Source organism: Vicia villosa, linkage group LG3, assembly GCF_029867415.1.
Source record: "Vicia villosa cultivar HV-30 ecotype Madison, WI linkage group LG3, Vvil1.0, whole genome shotgun sequence".
Lineage (NCBI taxonomy): Eukaryota > Viridiplantae > Streptophyta > Magnoliopsida > Fabales > Fabaceae > Vicia > Vicia villosa.
In genome coordinates this window covers 11,312,276-11,328,763 of record NC_081182.1, presented here as the reverse complement: position 1 = coordinate 11,328,763, position 16,488 = coordinate 11,312,276, and the positions used below count along the sequence as shown (strand labels likewise).

At 32.0% G+C, this 16,488-nt stretch overlaps 1 protein-coding gene and 1 long non-coding RNA gene across 3 annotated transcripts; one reads left to right on the top strand and one right to left on the bottom strand.

The window, feature by feature from the left end:
- Positions 1 to 280: 280 nt before the first annotated feature.
- Positions 281 to 3,425, bottom strand: LOC131654909 (uncharacterized). 2 transcript variants are annotated; one of them, XR_009299604.1, is made up of 5 exons: positions 3,138 to 3,425; positions 2,140 to 2,234; positions 1,839 to 1,989; positions 800 to 908; positions 281 to 680 (listed from the first exon to the last, which is right to left on the bottom strand). It is a non-coding gene; the product is annotated as an uncharacterized LOC131654909 (long non-coding RNA). The 2 variants fall into 2 exon arrangements; XR_009299603.1 differs by lacking the exon at positions 2,140 to 2,234 and having other exon boundaries at positions 288 to 680.
- Positions 3,426 to 8,551: 5,126 nt separating this feature from the next.
- LOC131654908 (high mobility group B protein 9-like) lies at positions 8,552 to 10,700 on the top strand. The gene is made up of 5 exons (XM_058924833.1): positions 8,552 to 8,890; positions 8,996 to 9,240; positions 9,325 to 9,423; positions 9,913 to 10,298; positions 10,451 to 10,700. Exons 1-5 carry the CDS (start codon positions 8,763 to 8,765, stop codon positions 10,559 to 10,561), a joined length of 969 nt encoding a protein of 322 aa, XP_058780816.1. The 5' UTR covers positions 8,552 to 8,762; the 3' UTR covers positions 10,562 to 10,700.
- Positions 10,701 to 16,488: the final 5,788 nt, after the last annotated feature.

Below are 16,488 nucleotides of genomic sequence, written 5' to 3'. Positions count from 1 at the left end.
TAAAAGAATAGGGGACGTTTTCCAGCCGTCCTCTGTGCGAGCGTTGCCTATTATTTCAGGCAACGTTTTTTAGTGCTCTTTGGCCACACTTTCCTAAAACGTCGCCAAAACTATAAGAAAAGGGGATGTTTTTCCAAGACATCTAAGGGGACGTTTTTTAAATGTTGCTATAACTTGCAACGACTATCAAACGTTCCCTAAAAGGTGGTTGAGTGAAAACATTCTATGGCAACAGTTTACAAATGTTGCCAAATATAACAAAAATTACAAAAAATTAAGAACTATCTATAAGTTACATGGAACATTTTTCATAAAATAAACAATTCTAACAAGAATTAAACTAAACATAAATTGCAAGTACCACAAATTTTATGTTAATTAAACCTTCGAACATTAACTCAAATAGTAAACACAAACATTAACTTAATACTATAAGTTAGCAACTTAGAAATATACGTCTAACAAAATGACAAAATACATAGTTTTTTAAAATTTATTGCTTAAGTAGAAGCCTGAAACAACATCATCCAACTCAACTAAGTTTGTCGAACTCGTCATCATCTCCATTATCCTCTTCCTCTTAAAAGTTTGTCACCTACGTCATACTCATCACTAGCATCGTCCTCTTGAAATTTGTCACTCGCATCGTCATCCTCTTCATCATTTTCTTTGATATCTTGCTACAACAGAAAATGAAAACAATTTACAAATAAATAAAATCAGCCAAAACAGTTTTTGTAAAAAAATCAGCCAAAACAGTATTTCTAACCCCAACATTTTAACATTGTTAAACAATTACCTGAGTTTCCCAATTTTATTTGCACACCCAAATTATTTAGCACCACCTTCCAATCTAGAGTTATCGGGGGCAGCTGCTTGACTTTGTAACTCTCAGCAAAGACGCTTCACTTTTGTAGGATAACAAAAAGTATTACAAAGATAAAACAACATATCATATTAGGTAGTCTCCTTTAAATTATCAGTTTAAAAAATAGAAACAAAAACATTTCCTTAAATCAAATTGGATTGAAAAAATACTTCCTGTTTTCGTTTCCTATTAATTGCAAAAAGTATCATCTTGTTTACTTAATTCTTGTGTTTGAAGATTTCTACACAAAAAATTAGTAATAATTGTTTTCTTTGTTTTCTGTACATAGCTTTGAAAACATGAATGAAAATAATGAAACCAACATGCCACTTTTATGATAATTAGAGAAATCATAAAAGTGATAATTTTTTTACATAGACTACTAAATGTTTCTATGCATAAATATTGCAGGCGTGATTCCAATGCAAAGTGTCACTTACTCTCTTTAAAGGGATGACCATTAAATTACTAAAATATGTATTTTAATTAATATTTTCTTAAGAAAAACAAGTGTCATCTCAATGGTTCATTGCGTGAGGTTCACAAATAACACTTTTATGTAATTGTATTCATTTCACATGATAATTGGTTTAGCCTCTCTCAACCAATAGACACAAAATCAATATACAATTTCATGTATTTCACCACTCAAACGAGAGATCAACTGCAATACTAATCCTCCACTTCTAGAAATTAAATAAGCACAATATTTCCTCAACAAAGGTACAACCAAAGATAAACATAGATTTATTTTCACATAAACTACAACACATTTAAAAGAGACTCCAACTTCCCACAAGAATAGGGTAGTATACTTATCATAGCTATAAGTATCTTTGGGCATAGTTAGAGTTTTCTTTTTCCTCATTGCTCGAAACACAAATCATATTAATTTATTTTTATAAAAACTCCAATTACCATAACTATAAAGAGTTTTTCACCAATTCAAAAAAAAAAAGACAGCACATACTTTGAAGTCTTTCTCGGAGTTTCATCCGGAACTGAGTCCAATGAACAGAACCAAACTCACTACAGTTTCATTTGGCTGAAAAAAGCAGGCTAGGGAATCGCAAGTTGTGATATACATTACTGTTTTCAGAACCCATGCAGCTTCAACATTCCTGTAAGCAGAATCAATTCATAAGCTATCAAAACAAGCTATTGGTAATTAAAATCCAAACAATTTACTCTCTGAAACAATTTACTCATTGCAACTATCAAATTAAATTTTCACGATAAACATACATCAATTTCTAGTTTACTATACCAACCTCTGCAACCGGGAACACAATTTCACCTCCTTTGGTCACATTAGTGAGATAGTGAACATGTCGAAGCTTTCTTCTAGCCTCGCTTAATTGTCAAACTTCAAAAATATTATTCAAAACAAATGATTTCTTGAGATCTAATTTCACCCAAATAAACATACAACCTTAATTTATTGGATAAGTACGACCAACAAAATTATGGATTTTACTTATTCAATAGTCGCTAAAGAAATCAAGTAATCCCATTCCATGTTCATAAGAAAACATTCATTAACAAAAGCTCTGGACCATATGTTAACAACATATTAGATCATACAATGAGATTACTTCTAAACTAAGGTTCCTTCCGAGACTAACCTCAAGCTACTTTGAGTATTAACGTGATATCAAAGCTCCAAAACTCACATCCATTATTGAACCAAGTCAATAACATGCTCTCAACAACATAAAAGATGATAAGATTGCAAAGTTTGTACTCATCATATACATAACATATCAACACAAATAAAGGTAAAAAATGGTTGGTTAATAATTTCAATCTAAATCTAAAGTTTGGTATATATCATCGCTGAATAAAAATGTATCTAAGAAATCAAATAACTATGCCAACCAAAATCATAAACACACTTCAGATAATGGTAATAACCATGACAAATTATATGACACAAGAGATTCATTTGGAACAATTTAAAAAAAACAATTACTTCATATATAAACCCAAAGTCACAAAGTTTACTATTCAAAAGAAACTCAATCGCAACAAATGAAAATTTCATAATGCATATCATCATGAATAGAATCACTATGCAACAACAAAATCAAATTTCCATGAACATAAATTCAGCCACAGCCAGTATAAATTTGTAACAACAGTCACTAGTTTTAGATGAAATCAATGTTAGATATCATTCAAAAATAATTTTAAATAATTTTTAAAAATTTACTCTAGTACTAAATTGTGTCGGCGATAGAGATGCGTATATGAAAACTATGTCACATACCTCAAAGTGTTCCCCAGAAGCCGCAAACGAAACTCGATATGAAGAGGGTGAAGACTGAGGAACTTCGATGGAAAGACGGAGAAAGACAGATGGAAGCTCAATGGGATAGTGACAGGGCTCGCGACGGTGAAAAGGCGAGGCTCAAGACGGTGGAATGATGGAGGGGCGCGAAAGAAACTTGGTTGAAAAAGGGGGAAGCCGCAAACTTAACTCGATTGGAAGAGGGAAAGCAAACTGATTTGGTTGGAAGACAATGAGAGAGTAAATTTAGGGTTCGGCAGATTTACAAACAAGGGAAAATGGTAACTTCTCGTGAATATAACCAATTAATATATAATTATTAAATTATTAATATGTACTAATCTTAATATATAGTAATTATTACAAATATGAGTATATAATAATAACAAAATAAAACTACAATTTCTTGTTAAACGTCAAATATATTTTTAGTCTCAATTATGATTAAATTCAATAAATTTTATTCAATAACTTTTAATTATTTCTATTCTAATGAGTTTTATAATATTTATTTTATTTAAAAATTTATTCTATTATTAAATTAAATAAATTTTATGATAAATATATTTTTATTATTAAAATAAATAAATTTTACGATGTTTGAAGAAAATTTTGGCACCAAATTTTTTTTATGTTGTTGAATTTTTTTATGCAACATTTGAAAAATGTTGCCTTTTGTTACGAATAATGCATCAATTTATAATTGTCCCCATAAGCATTTAAGGGAACACTTATTCGTTATTGCTAAAGAAAAATTATCGGAACACTTGAAAATCGTTCCCAAAAGTATTTTAGGGAACACTTATGAGTTGTTCCAAGAATTGTACAAAAATTGTTGCCAGATCTTCTTTTAGGCAACAATTTACACTTGTTGCATAAAAAAGTGTTGCCAGAAGCAATAAACGTTGTAGTGCTTGTTGCTTCTGCATACACTCCATCTAAAACTCAGACCAAACATGTTTAAAGCAACCAACAACTCCAAGCATGCTTGTACTATACCATTGAAACCATAACTTTCATGTTTCTTCATGAAGAAGCAAAATGGTACAAGTATCACATGTGAACTTCTTTTAATCTGATTTTTCCCTCCACAAACCACAAATTATGCCTATAAATAGAGGCATTTGCTTCTGAAATCAAACACATCGGGATTCTCCAAGTCACCCCACTTGAAATTCTCCTTCTTTCCAACTTTGCATTTTTTAAGTGATTTTTAGTTCCATAAGTTCTGGGTGTGTAACAACCATTCCAACAGCTTCTAATCATCATTTAGAAGTTGTACATCATCTCCACCACCTTCAAAACCACCTCAAACCAAAAATCACCTTCAAACCTCAATTAAAAAACCTTTTGAGACCTTATCCTTCCAAACTTTATTCCTTAAGCATACTAGCCAATTTATCATCCAAACACCTTCCATATATCATATAGAAGTTGTCCATATCACTAACCCATCACTATAACACTTGAATCTCATTGTTGCACTTTAAATTTTTCATCTTGTAGGTACATTTGGGTTCCAAGTTCCAGAGGTTTTGAATGTCAATTAAGCATGCATTTAGCTTCCGTACAACACAAGGAAGCTATTCAAATCGTTACACAAGTTCTGTAACACCTCTGAGTAAGGGTTTGTTCTTCACTTTCAGAGGTAAATTTTTAAACTCAAACTCATTGATAGAAGTACCATTTTTAATAAAACTTGATACCATTCCACTCAACATAATGTAGGAAATAAAATCCCTAAGGTTTTAGGGATTGATTGCACATATATGCCATTTAATTTGATTTTGAAGTTTTAGGGTTCATATCTTTTGCAGGAAAATTTGAATTATAGAGTGGAAATAAATAAAAACTAATTACATATTTGAATTCCTCTCGAAAAAATAAGCAAGTTTTGTTTTTACACTTTTTAATTTGGTTGAAATTTAAAGCTTTTGAAATTTGGCCATTTTTTGAAAAAAAACAAGTTACAGCAACCGTAACTCAACGAAGAAGATGAAGATGGCATGGTTCGAAAACTTGAATTTTGGCACTTTTTTATAATATATTGATTTCCGTGTGTTTAACTAATGACTAAATCGTAATAGCTCAGTTGGTTGTGTGTGTGTTTGTAGCGTGTCCCAAAGGTTTGGGGTTTGAATCCCCCTCGCCCAGACTTTTTGTGAATTATTTTGCATTTTACCGTTTAGAGTTGATAAACCCTTATTATGATATGTTTGGACCTCATTATCAAAGCATGCACCTGGCCCAGTGGCTAAGATTTTGAGTTGCAATTCGATGGGCATGGGTTCAAACCCCATTAGCAATAAAACTTTATTTTTTAGCACTTATTTCCTTTGTTTTTTTCTTAACTTTGAAAAATCATAAAAAATAAAAAAACCAATCTTTTTGACTTGTTCTTTTTTGTGTAGTTTATTTAACTTGTGTATTTTCATATCATGTTTAAAAATCACAAAAATATTTATTATTTTATCATAAAAAATTAAACTAAAAACAAGTCTTTTTTATATGTTTAAAAAACCAAAAAATCATTTCTTTTTGATATTTTCACCAAGTAAGATCTTGTATATTTTTATGTGAATATTTCTAGAGTTAGTCCAATGTCCTCTTGATTATATCATGTACCCTTAGACCAATTCTCTTTTAGAATTTGATATTTAATCATTAAACATCAATTAGGTTTAGGTGTGATTTCAAAACCCTAAGTTTCAAAACCCTAATTCAAAAAACTTCTTGATCTTTGCTTATCCATGTTAAATGTGATTTTTTACCTTGATCATTGTCTTTTATTCATGAACACGTACTTGTTGATTTTATCCTTGTATTCTTATATTTGTTATCCCTTGTATTATAATTGCATATACTTTGTCTACCAACCCTTTCTTTAAAACCTTGGTACTAAGAGGAAAATTATTCCCGGTGAAACTACTCTTAGTCCATTGACCTTATTTTGTTAAAGTTCAACCAATCCCTTTTTTAAACCTTGGCACTAAGAGAAGAATTATTTCCGGTGAAACTACTCTTAGTCCATTGACCTTGTTTTGTTAAAACTCAACACCCAAACAGATTTTTGCCACGTTGACCCTTTTATTTTCCTTTTAAGGGGAACTACAAAAGCTCTGACTTCCCTTTTCTTTTAAAGGGGTATGTAGGCCTAAGATGCGATATCTTATCGAGCTCACTTTCAAAAACTTCTTTTCCCATCCCCACCCTCTATTTTAAACAATTTCACATAGGATTTTCACAAAAGATGTACACAAAAACAATAACATTTTCAAAGAGGTTCCCATGGAGTACCATGGATATGAGGGGTGCTTAAAACCTTCCCCTTGTATAACAAACCCCTTACCCAAATCTATGATAAGTTTATTAGTTTTGATTTCAAAAACTCCAGTGAGTTTTATTCGCTCTTTCTCCCATTCCTTTTGGAAATAATAAAGCGCGGTGGCGACTCTGTTTGAAACAAAATGAGCTAAGTCTTTCCCATGGCTTTAGTCTCACCAATTTCACTGCTACACCCCGGCCTAAACTTAGATCTGGATCTTAGATCCTTCCTTTTGATACTTTGTAGAGTTCTCGGAAGAATTAGCGATCCAAATTTTGAGGAATTTAAGCAAAAACGATGATTGATCGAATCGATGGCGACAGATCTTCGCATTCTCTTTTGAGAGCTTAATGAGTGCGAGATATGAGGAGGCTGTGAATAATGAAGTTGGAAAGACAATGTGAATTTGTGGATATCCTATGAATTAGAGGTTGATTTGTTCTTGATTTGATGACCTAAGGAGGTTGCAAACAAGAAAATCAAAGGTTAGATTTGAAATCGTGAAAATCCTAGGAATCAAAATTCGTTTCCCACAGACGATAACATTGTTTCGTTGAGGAACCAAAAATGGATGCAGTTGGACAATTGACGATCTTGAAGATGACTTTAATCTCCTATACAGTAGCGCGGGGGTGTACCTGTATGATTAACACTCCAACGCCTATACAGTTCAAGATTCAAGATTCAAAACGAGTGTAGTAAAAAGTAGATATCAGAGATTATTACTCTTAGCATGTAAACAAATCTTATACCTTAGGGTTAAGTGGAGTGAATTTGAGATGGATTGAGCCTTATTCATTTGGGCCTTTGCCTCGCCAAGAACACTATCGAATTATTATTCATTAGGATCCTACATATATTACAAATGTTATTTTTAAATTTATGATACTAATATTATAAGCGAGACATAGTATATGGAAATGTAAGTTTAATAAAAGGAGAAGAAATTTCTAATCTATAGATAAAAGCCGAAGACTATATCATCACACATGTCATCAATTTAAATATTTTGGGTTCATAATACAAAATGATGGATAAATAGAAGGAGATGTAAACCATCAAATTTAAGTATGCCGAAAATGAAGGACGACTTCAGTGGTTTTATGTGACACAAAAGTACCGTTCAAGTTGAATTGAAAATTTTATAGGACTATTGTAAGACCTACAATGTTACACGGGACAAAATGTTGGGGTGCTAAGAATTAACACTAGAATATATTGTTAGTGTAATGGAGATAAAGATGTCACATTAAATATATGTAAGACATAATAAAATTAAAAATGACAATATTAAATAGATAATTGAGATAATACTTATAGTAGAAAAGTTGATAAAAAATAGACTCAATTGATATGAACATGTAGAAAGAAAATTTGTAACTACTGTCTTAAAATGTTAAACAATTAAGGTAGAAAAACATCTAACAAAACTATAAAATAAATTATTAAAATAAATCTCAAAATTAACAATTTTGATAAAAATGAATAAAATATTATGAAAAAATTAATTAATGTAATAACTCTATTTAGTGGAATGCAATTCGCACCGTGTCGATCCACCACAGGTGGGCCACTAATCCGCCTCGTGCGGAGAGGCATGCGCACTGGCCAAACAAGATTGTTCTGCCTGGGAATCGAACTCGATATTCCCCGAATACGTCCTTGGACAGGGCTCCTTGCCAATGGAGCTCAACCGCTTGGCAAGGATTAGTACGCTCTAAAGCATATTGTAGTACTGATGATATGATGGGTTTGATTCTTTGAAGTAGGAGTATAAAGGAAGATACGTTTTCGGCATTGAAGAGCATAGCAGACTGAATCATAAGTCAGAATCAGAAATCAGAAAAAAAGTTCATGTCAACGCTTCCTTGCTTGCTACCAACCAGTATTTTTTTACTGTCACTCTGCGCCTAATAAAAGCGTCTAGTGTAATGAAATAAATTAAAAATTAAATAAAAAAGCGCTTAAAATTTTTTACCTTACTCAACCAAACCCATCCACAAAATTTAAAAATTAAAAAAAAAAAAAGCAACTCCACTCTGCTGCATAACCGTCCCCCCACGCACGCGGCAAACCATCTTCTTTAATTCTCTCAGCTTTTACTTAACTGCTCATTACTTGCTTACAGCTTATTTCATTTTCACTTTTTTTGTTACTTTTTACTACTGTTCTATTTACTCTCCTCTCATCTATTTTCCATTTTTATTCTATTCTGCTTCATTTTTCCATTTCAAAAACACTAGTTAGTTCAAGTTCCGGCGACGTAACTGTCATCGGAGATGATAACAGAAAACTCCGGCAAACACTATCCTCCCCCACTCGCCTCTCACAACGACGTCGTTAACGATGCTACTCTTTTCTGGGACACTCTTCGTCGCTTTCACTTTCTTATGGCTACAAAATTCATGTAACTTTCTATTTCTTCATTTTCTTCTTTCATTTCTCTACACATAATCAAAATCAAAGTTTTGTATATGTGATTTCGTTTTCAAATTTTGAATCATTTGCTTAGGATTCCTGTGATTGGAGGTAAGGAACTGGATTTGCACGTTCTCTACGTGGAGGTTACAACCAGAAGCGGTTATGAGAAAGTTGTTGCGGAGAAGAAATGGAGAGAAGTAGGTACTGTGTTTAGATTCTCGTCTAAGACTACGAGCGCTTCTTTTGTATTGAGAAAACACTATTTGAATCTTCTTTACCATTACGAACAAGTTCACTTCTTCAAACTTCAAGGTCCTGTTTGCACTCCATCACCTGGTACTACTACTATTTCACTGATTCTTTTGAAATTGATTTATTCATATTTTGAATCTCAAAACCAACTGTGTTTGTGTGTTGTAGATGCATTTTCTGGAAACAGTCCTTCTTGGAAACCTGAATTAGCTATTGTTCAATATTCACCTAAGATGGTAAACAATGGTTCTGAATCTCATGACGAAGGTAATTCAATAGTTAATTCTCAAATATCCAGTAATCAGGAATGTGTTTGTTGTAATGCTCCATAGAGTTAAAAGTTGGATTAGGGAGACAAGTAGTTTATATGTAGCAGTAGCACCAACACCATGTCCGTGTTTAATTTATTTTTAAAAAAATTAGTACCGGTGTCGCCGTGTCAATGTCAGATCAAAATTGTTAAGTAACTGTGATTTGAAATTGATAATAGTGTGACACTTTTGCTTTCATAGCATTAGAATTAGTAAATCTTTTACGAGACTTCAAAACACATAACAATGTTGTATCTCCTAGGTCAGATGAGTATTGGTTTGCCTGTCCAAAAAGCGGAAGTAGAGCAGTTTGTTGCTGTTTGCCTTCTATCTTCTATTTCTGGATGAACTTTATTACATGTTTTTCAATAGGAATTGTAATTCTATTTATTAAGGAACTTTTCAATGGTGAAAATTTTACTGTTTGTTATATGTTATGTTGCAGTGGATGAAGAAAGTTCGTGTGTTTTGGGAAAAGGAACAATAGAAGGGAAATTTGATTGTGGTTATATAGTATCAGTGAAATTGGGTTCTGAGGTTCTGAGAGGTGTGCTTTATCACCCAGAACTAGTGGTTTCTCCTACTCCTTCACAACATGGCAGTGCCACTGCCATTGTACCATTCAATCACAAACCCTATGGCTCTGGTAGGAGGAAGAGAAGAAGGAAAAGAAAGTGGGACCCTAACTATCCAAAGCCAAACAGGAGTGGCTATAACTTCTTCTTTGCTGAAGAACATTACAAACTCAAACAACTCTACCCAAAGAGAGAAAGGGAGTTTACTAAAATGATTGGCCAGTCATGGAATTGTCTCAGTCCTGAAGAAAGAATGGTAATTAAAAGGGTCATTTCATTTGAATGTTGTTTTTTTTGTTGTTAATAATTGGTTTCTACATGGAAATTGGTTATCAAAGTTTAGTTAATAATTTTGATTTTGGTAGTATATGGTAAAATGTGATTATGTGATTGTGCAATGATATGCAGATTTACCAAAACATTGGCTTAAGAGATAAAGAAAGGTACAAAAGAGAGTTGACAGAGTACAAAGAGAAAATGAAGGATAGACAGACAGAAGAATTTGGAAATTCAAAATAATCGGTTGACTTTTTAAAGTGCATATTGTTGTTTGTGGATAATGAAAAGAAATAGTTCCATGTGTCAGATCCTTTTATTTTGTTTAACCTATCTATCTAGTATGTTTCTACTTGGTCCACACAATGTCTCAAATTTTATTTCAACAGGTTTAAGAACTTGGTATTTTATGCGTAGACATGTTTTGGACTTACTAGTACTAGTATATGTGTAGAAACTGTCAAAAAAGAAAGAAAAAAAGAGAGTGATTGTGAAAATAAATTAACATGTGCTTTAATGACATAAGTTAGCATATTAAATATAGAAAAATTGTGTTTAAAACTGCACTTTCAGCTTTTTTTTTTTTTAATTTAAAATATGTACATTCTATTTTTAACTTTTGTTTTTAAAACACTATTTAGTATCACCTTTTAAAAGAAACATGGGTTTAATAAAACATTAAAAAAAAATTATATTAATTATAAATATACAATATAACAAAAAAAAAATTTACTTTAAAAATTGTACATTCAAATTTTTTTAATTTAGGTTTATTTTTGTAATGCAGAATATTACTATCTTAAAATTATTTAACACGTGTTTGTTAAACACAAGGAAAGAAGAATTTTTTGTTTAGACAGAGAATACATATTGGAAAAATTCTTAGGTGGACACGGACCTAAGAAATTGTTTTACACACAACCAATCACATAATTTTAATTAATTAAAAAATAAATTAAGAATTTTCTCTCTCCTTCATAATCTCAACCACCCTATGAATCTAATTAAAAACAAAATTAAAATAAAAAATAAATTAAAAACTACTCTCTTCTTATTGGTTGTGCTTAAGAATATAGATTTATGGCCGTGTCCATGCAAGAATTGCTCTACATATTGTGATGGAAAAGGTTATATATAAATTTTATAAAAAAAATTAATACACTCGAATTTTTGAAAAGATAAATAGTACCAATTGGGAATATCGCAAAACAAAAGTATTATGTCCTCAAATTTGAAAGATAATGTAGGTATAATGTCCACAAATTTGAAAGTGATAATAAATGAAAGGTAACAATTAATTTGAGAAATAATATGGCCATCTTAAATGTCTTCAAAGATTATTAGGTCAAATTATGCATATCATACAATGCAATAGTGGTTTGCAGTTATTAAAAGTTAGTTGAAAATTCGTTAATAATTTTTAAAGGCATAATTATTAATGGAGTGAAGACTCATTTTGGTCCCTCACAAATATTACACGAGTCAAATTAGTCTCTCACAAAAAAATTGACCCAACTTAATCCCTTACAAAATTTAACCGGATCATATTAGTCCATCTGCTAATATTTTTCTCAAATCGTTTTTTTTTTCTAGTTTTAAACCGTGACTGGACTGCCACGTTGGATTTTATTTATTTTTCATTTTGTAAATACTAAATTGATTTTTATTTTTAATTTCATTTTTAAATAATTATAAATTAATAATATAAAAAAGCCAAAATTGTTTCTTATAAGGAGTTGAACTCAGGCCCACGTGGTTAATCTTAAACAATTCTAAATTTAAAATACAAAATACAAAATTTGTATCAATATGGTCTCGAACCTAAGTCTCTTCAGATTAAATGACAGTCAATTTAATACAATAGAAATTGATTTGTCTAGTTGTTATTGATAGTCACTTTACTAACTGTATAAATTGATTTGTCTAGTTGTAAATGATAATCATTTTATTAACAATAGAAATTGATTTATCTAGTTGTAAATGATAATCACTTTACTAACAATAGAAATTGATTTGTCTTGTTGTAAATAATAGTTGCTTTACTAACAATAGAAATTGATTTTTCTAGTTGTAAATGATAGTCACTTTATTAACGATAGAAATTGATTTGTCTAATTGTAAAGTGAAGATTATTTAACTTGAATGGGACTTGGATTTGAGACCTCATAGGTAAAAATTTATGTATAGAATTTGTTAATATTAGTAGAAATAATGGAAATTACTTGTTTAAAAATTACTTTATAAGAAATAATTTTGGCTTTTTTGATATTATTCATTGATAACTGTTTAAAAATGAAATTAAAAATAAAAATTAATTTAGTATTTTAAAAAAAATCTAACGTGTCAGTCTAGTCACGGTTTAGAAGTATGAAAATAACTGGTTTAGAAGTAGAAAAAACCAATTTGAGAAAAATATTAGCAGAAGGACTAATATGACCCGGTTAAATTTTGTAAGGGATTAAATTGAGTCAATTTTTTTGTGAGGGACTAATTTGACTCGTGTAATATTTGTGAGGGACCAAAATGGGTATTCACTCTTATTAATGGGTCAACATAATTTTAAATTTGTTAATAATGGTGACCTATTGTGGGTCTGAAATAAGAAATGGTTTTACCACCCCGTTTTGGAAGGCAAGATGGTTGGATAATTAGTGTTTAAAAGATGCGTTTCCGGATTTATATTCGGTGTCTTTTTTAAAAAATATGATCGTGGCAGCTATGTGAAGGTGGGTGAATAGTGAGTGGAAGTGGGGGAATTGCGGTATCGGCTTGCCGGAGAAGGCCGGTTCGGTTTTGACGGAGGATCTCAATTCCTTCCGTAGTTTTTTGGTTGGCCGTGAGGCCAAAGAAGGGGGGGGGGATTTGGTGAAGTGGAATATTACGTAGGATGGGGTTTTCTATGTTGCTTCGTGTTATGATCATTTTCTCGGTTCGCATATTCCTTTTGGTCCGTTTAATAGATGTGATATTGCTTTGGAGTTGATTTGGAAAGTTCAAGTGTCTTTCAAGATTAAGGCGTTTGGTTGGAGGCTTTTTGTAAATAGGCTACCAACAAATGATTTACTTGTGGTGAGGGGCGTCTCTTTGTCTATAGAGAACTTGAAGTGTGTTTTTTGTGGTATTGTTCCGGAAAGTCGGGACCACTCTTTCTTCATGTGTCTGATGGTGAAGGTTATTTGGAGGGAGATAGCGATTTGGATTGGGAAACCGTTAGGAGGTTTGGAGGAAGATTGTTTACCGTCTTTCATGGAGTGGTACTCTTTTTATAAAAAAAAAAAGGAAGGTTAAAGAGGAAAAATATGGATTGGTATGGTTAGCAATTTTGTGGATATTTTAGTTATCTAGGAATGAGATATAATTAACTTATAAGTCAACCATTCTTTTTACTACATAAAACCTAAACATTCATATAAAATTGAACTATTAATTTAAAAATGTAAAAGAAAACTTAAAGAAAATGTAAAATAATTTATTTGATTGATCATAAGCGTTTAAACAATTTATAAAGTGTAAAATATGTAGAGAAAACTATTTTATATCATGACCTAATGAAGACTGGTCTTTGAATTTCTATGATAGTTAGGCTTTGACAGACTTTAGAGGAGCAAATGAAATTTCAATTTGGGTGGTATCAATGAAAATTGAATTTGGAATTATGCTAGGGGGGATTTCTTATTTTAACCTATGTTGTTCTAGCGCACCACGCGAAATTTCAAAAAAAAATCTAAAAATCGGAAATGTATTTCCGATTCGCACCATAATTAACATGAACGTTGGGATAGCTCGGAACTAACTGAAAATATAACTACGGTATGGAACCGTAAGTATAATTTTGGTTCGTGGAACAACTAAAAGGTGTGATGCCTCTTCCCCTCCCATTACAATTTCAAACTCTGACAACATGAAAACACTCTCCAAACTCCCTCAATCTCATTTGCAACCGAAGTTGTTCGAAAGCATCAAGCACAGTATCTCAAGCATCAAACCACAATCAATAAAAAAACAACCACAATTAATCAAGAAAGTTGTTTTTCAGCTTTTTAGAGTTCATGTAAAATCCACTCAAATGTGTGTTTTAGGTTAAAATACAAATTGGGAATTTGTGGTTTGTTTTCAACATTAGGAATCATTAGTAAGGTGTTGGAAATGTCTTTTTCAAGATCAATGTCAATTTTTTTGGGCTCATTTGTGGGGGTGGGAAGCCATGAATGTAGCTATGAAATCGCAAGAGAAACCGAAAATGCATTTCCGGTTTTTATCAAGAACAAAATCGCAAGTGCATTTCTGGTTTTTGTCTGTATCTGTTTTTAACTTTGTTTTCAACATTGGTCCTTAAGTTAACATTTTTTTCTTGCTTCAATATGAGAAATGTTTGACAGAGCATCTCGATTGAGACACGGCAGGGTTGTACAACATGCTTCTGTGCAAAGAGAAAGGAGTCAGGCAACCCAGCCTCCCCTACCTTTGAAAAGGCTGCACTGGATGCACCACCTACAACTTCATCATTCGGTGTTCCTGCTGCTACTCCTACTCCTACTACTTCGTCCTCCCGTAGCATGCAGGATTCTCCTGTTCATCTTTCTCTTCCCCTGTACTCCCGCATACACACCTCTACACTGACAACATTTAAGGCGGGAGATACGTCTGCTTCTCATAAGACACCAGAGGCCCAGTCACAGCCTCACTCACAACTTCAGTCACAACCCAAGACATTTTTGCTATGAGAGCATACATTTCTTTCTTTCTCTCTTTCATTTTAACTATTATTTCTTCTAATTTTAAGTAATTAGATTTAAATTAAAATTTTATGTGCATTATAATTATAATATGCAGTGAAGATTTCAAAACGCATATTGTAGGATATTAAAGTGAATGACTCCATTGCAGAATATATATCTTGAGAGAAGCTATTTCTTTTTTGGATAAAATTCAAAGGTCTGAGCATGTGAAAGTCAATAACAATTTGATAGTTCTAAGAGGTTTTGAAGTCGTGTGTGGTGGTGTTTTGCTTGAAAATAGGAACGGTCTTGGAGGAATTTGTTCGTAAATTTTTGTTGCTAAATTAGAAATTAAACTAAAAATGATTGGCTTATTCCCTAATAAAATTAAAAACTTCTTTTTCTATCTTTGAACTATAAAATGCACACAATTATGGTTAACATAAAAAATATTTTAAAAATATATTAAATAATAAAACAGAAATCGAATTTAAAATACTAAAGAAAACTCTCTTCTTTTTTTTTGTCTTTTGCAATATGAGGTAAAACCTAATTAATAAAATACTATTTTTTTAAAAACCTAATTAATAGAAATACCTAAATTAGTTAACAATAATAAAATATAATTTTTGTGGTTTTAAAATAGAAATAAGGTTAGAAACAAATAAAGGAAACAAAGAGTCAATAGTGGGATTCAGACACAGGACCTTTCGCTTTTGTTTTACCCTCAAATTCTTACCAACTATGTCAATTCAGTTTTTCAAAAAAAAGGCGTTCGTAAATATATTAGGGCAAATTTTGGGGTATGACAGCTGCCACTGTTCAATCTTCTTTATCCTGAAGATGTAGATTGGCTTGTATGCCTGTCGGAATTTGAAGGTGAAAGAGGATTGAACACTAGAATACCCATAAATTTGCACATGCTGATGTAGGAAATTATGTAGAAAATGGGCTTAGAGATGCCATCCAGGCAGAGTATTGTCGGATATGGGCTTAAATATGCCATCCGGATGTTGAGAGACTTGATTGAGATGGGCTTAAAGATGCCATCCAGCTTGATAGACTTGAGAGTCAGAATACGTCGTACGTTAGACCGTATCTGAAGGATATACTTAGGATGAGTCGTACGTTAGACTGAATCCACTATATTGATAAGTGTCAAAGTAATTCGTACGTTAGGCTATACTTTTAGGACGAGTCATACGCTAGACTGGGTCCAGTTTGCATTGTTAAATGTCTGGAAAAGTCGTACGTTAGGCTGAAGGATGGGTCGTACGTTAGACCGGATCCAATTTGAATTGATAAATGTCTATAAAGTCGTACGTTAAGCTGAAGGATGGGTCGTACTATCATACACCAAAATTTACCCATCTTATTTCTCATATTCAAGCTCATACCAAAGTTCAAGGCTCAAAGACACATCTTCCTAAACAATGGCTCAATGAACTAGGG

What these genes read in the sequence shown, in the direction of transcription:
- LOC131654908 (XM_058924833.1), top strand. Translation starts at nt 8,763, where the DNA reads ATGATAACAGAAAACTCCGGCAAACACTATCCTCCCCCACTCGCCTCT. An exon ending in TGTTTGCACTCCATCACCTG is followed by an intron (nt 9,241 to 9,324) that starts GTACTACTACTA and finishes TGTGTGTTGTAG; the next exon opens with ATGCATTTTCTGGAAACAGT. An exon ending in TTCTGAATCTCATGACGAAG is followed by an intron (nt 9,424 to 9,912) that starts GTAATTCAATAG and finishes GTTATGTTGCAG; the next exon opens with TGGATGAAGAAAGTTCGTGT.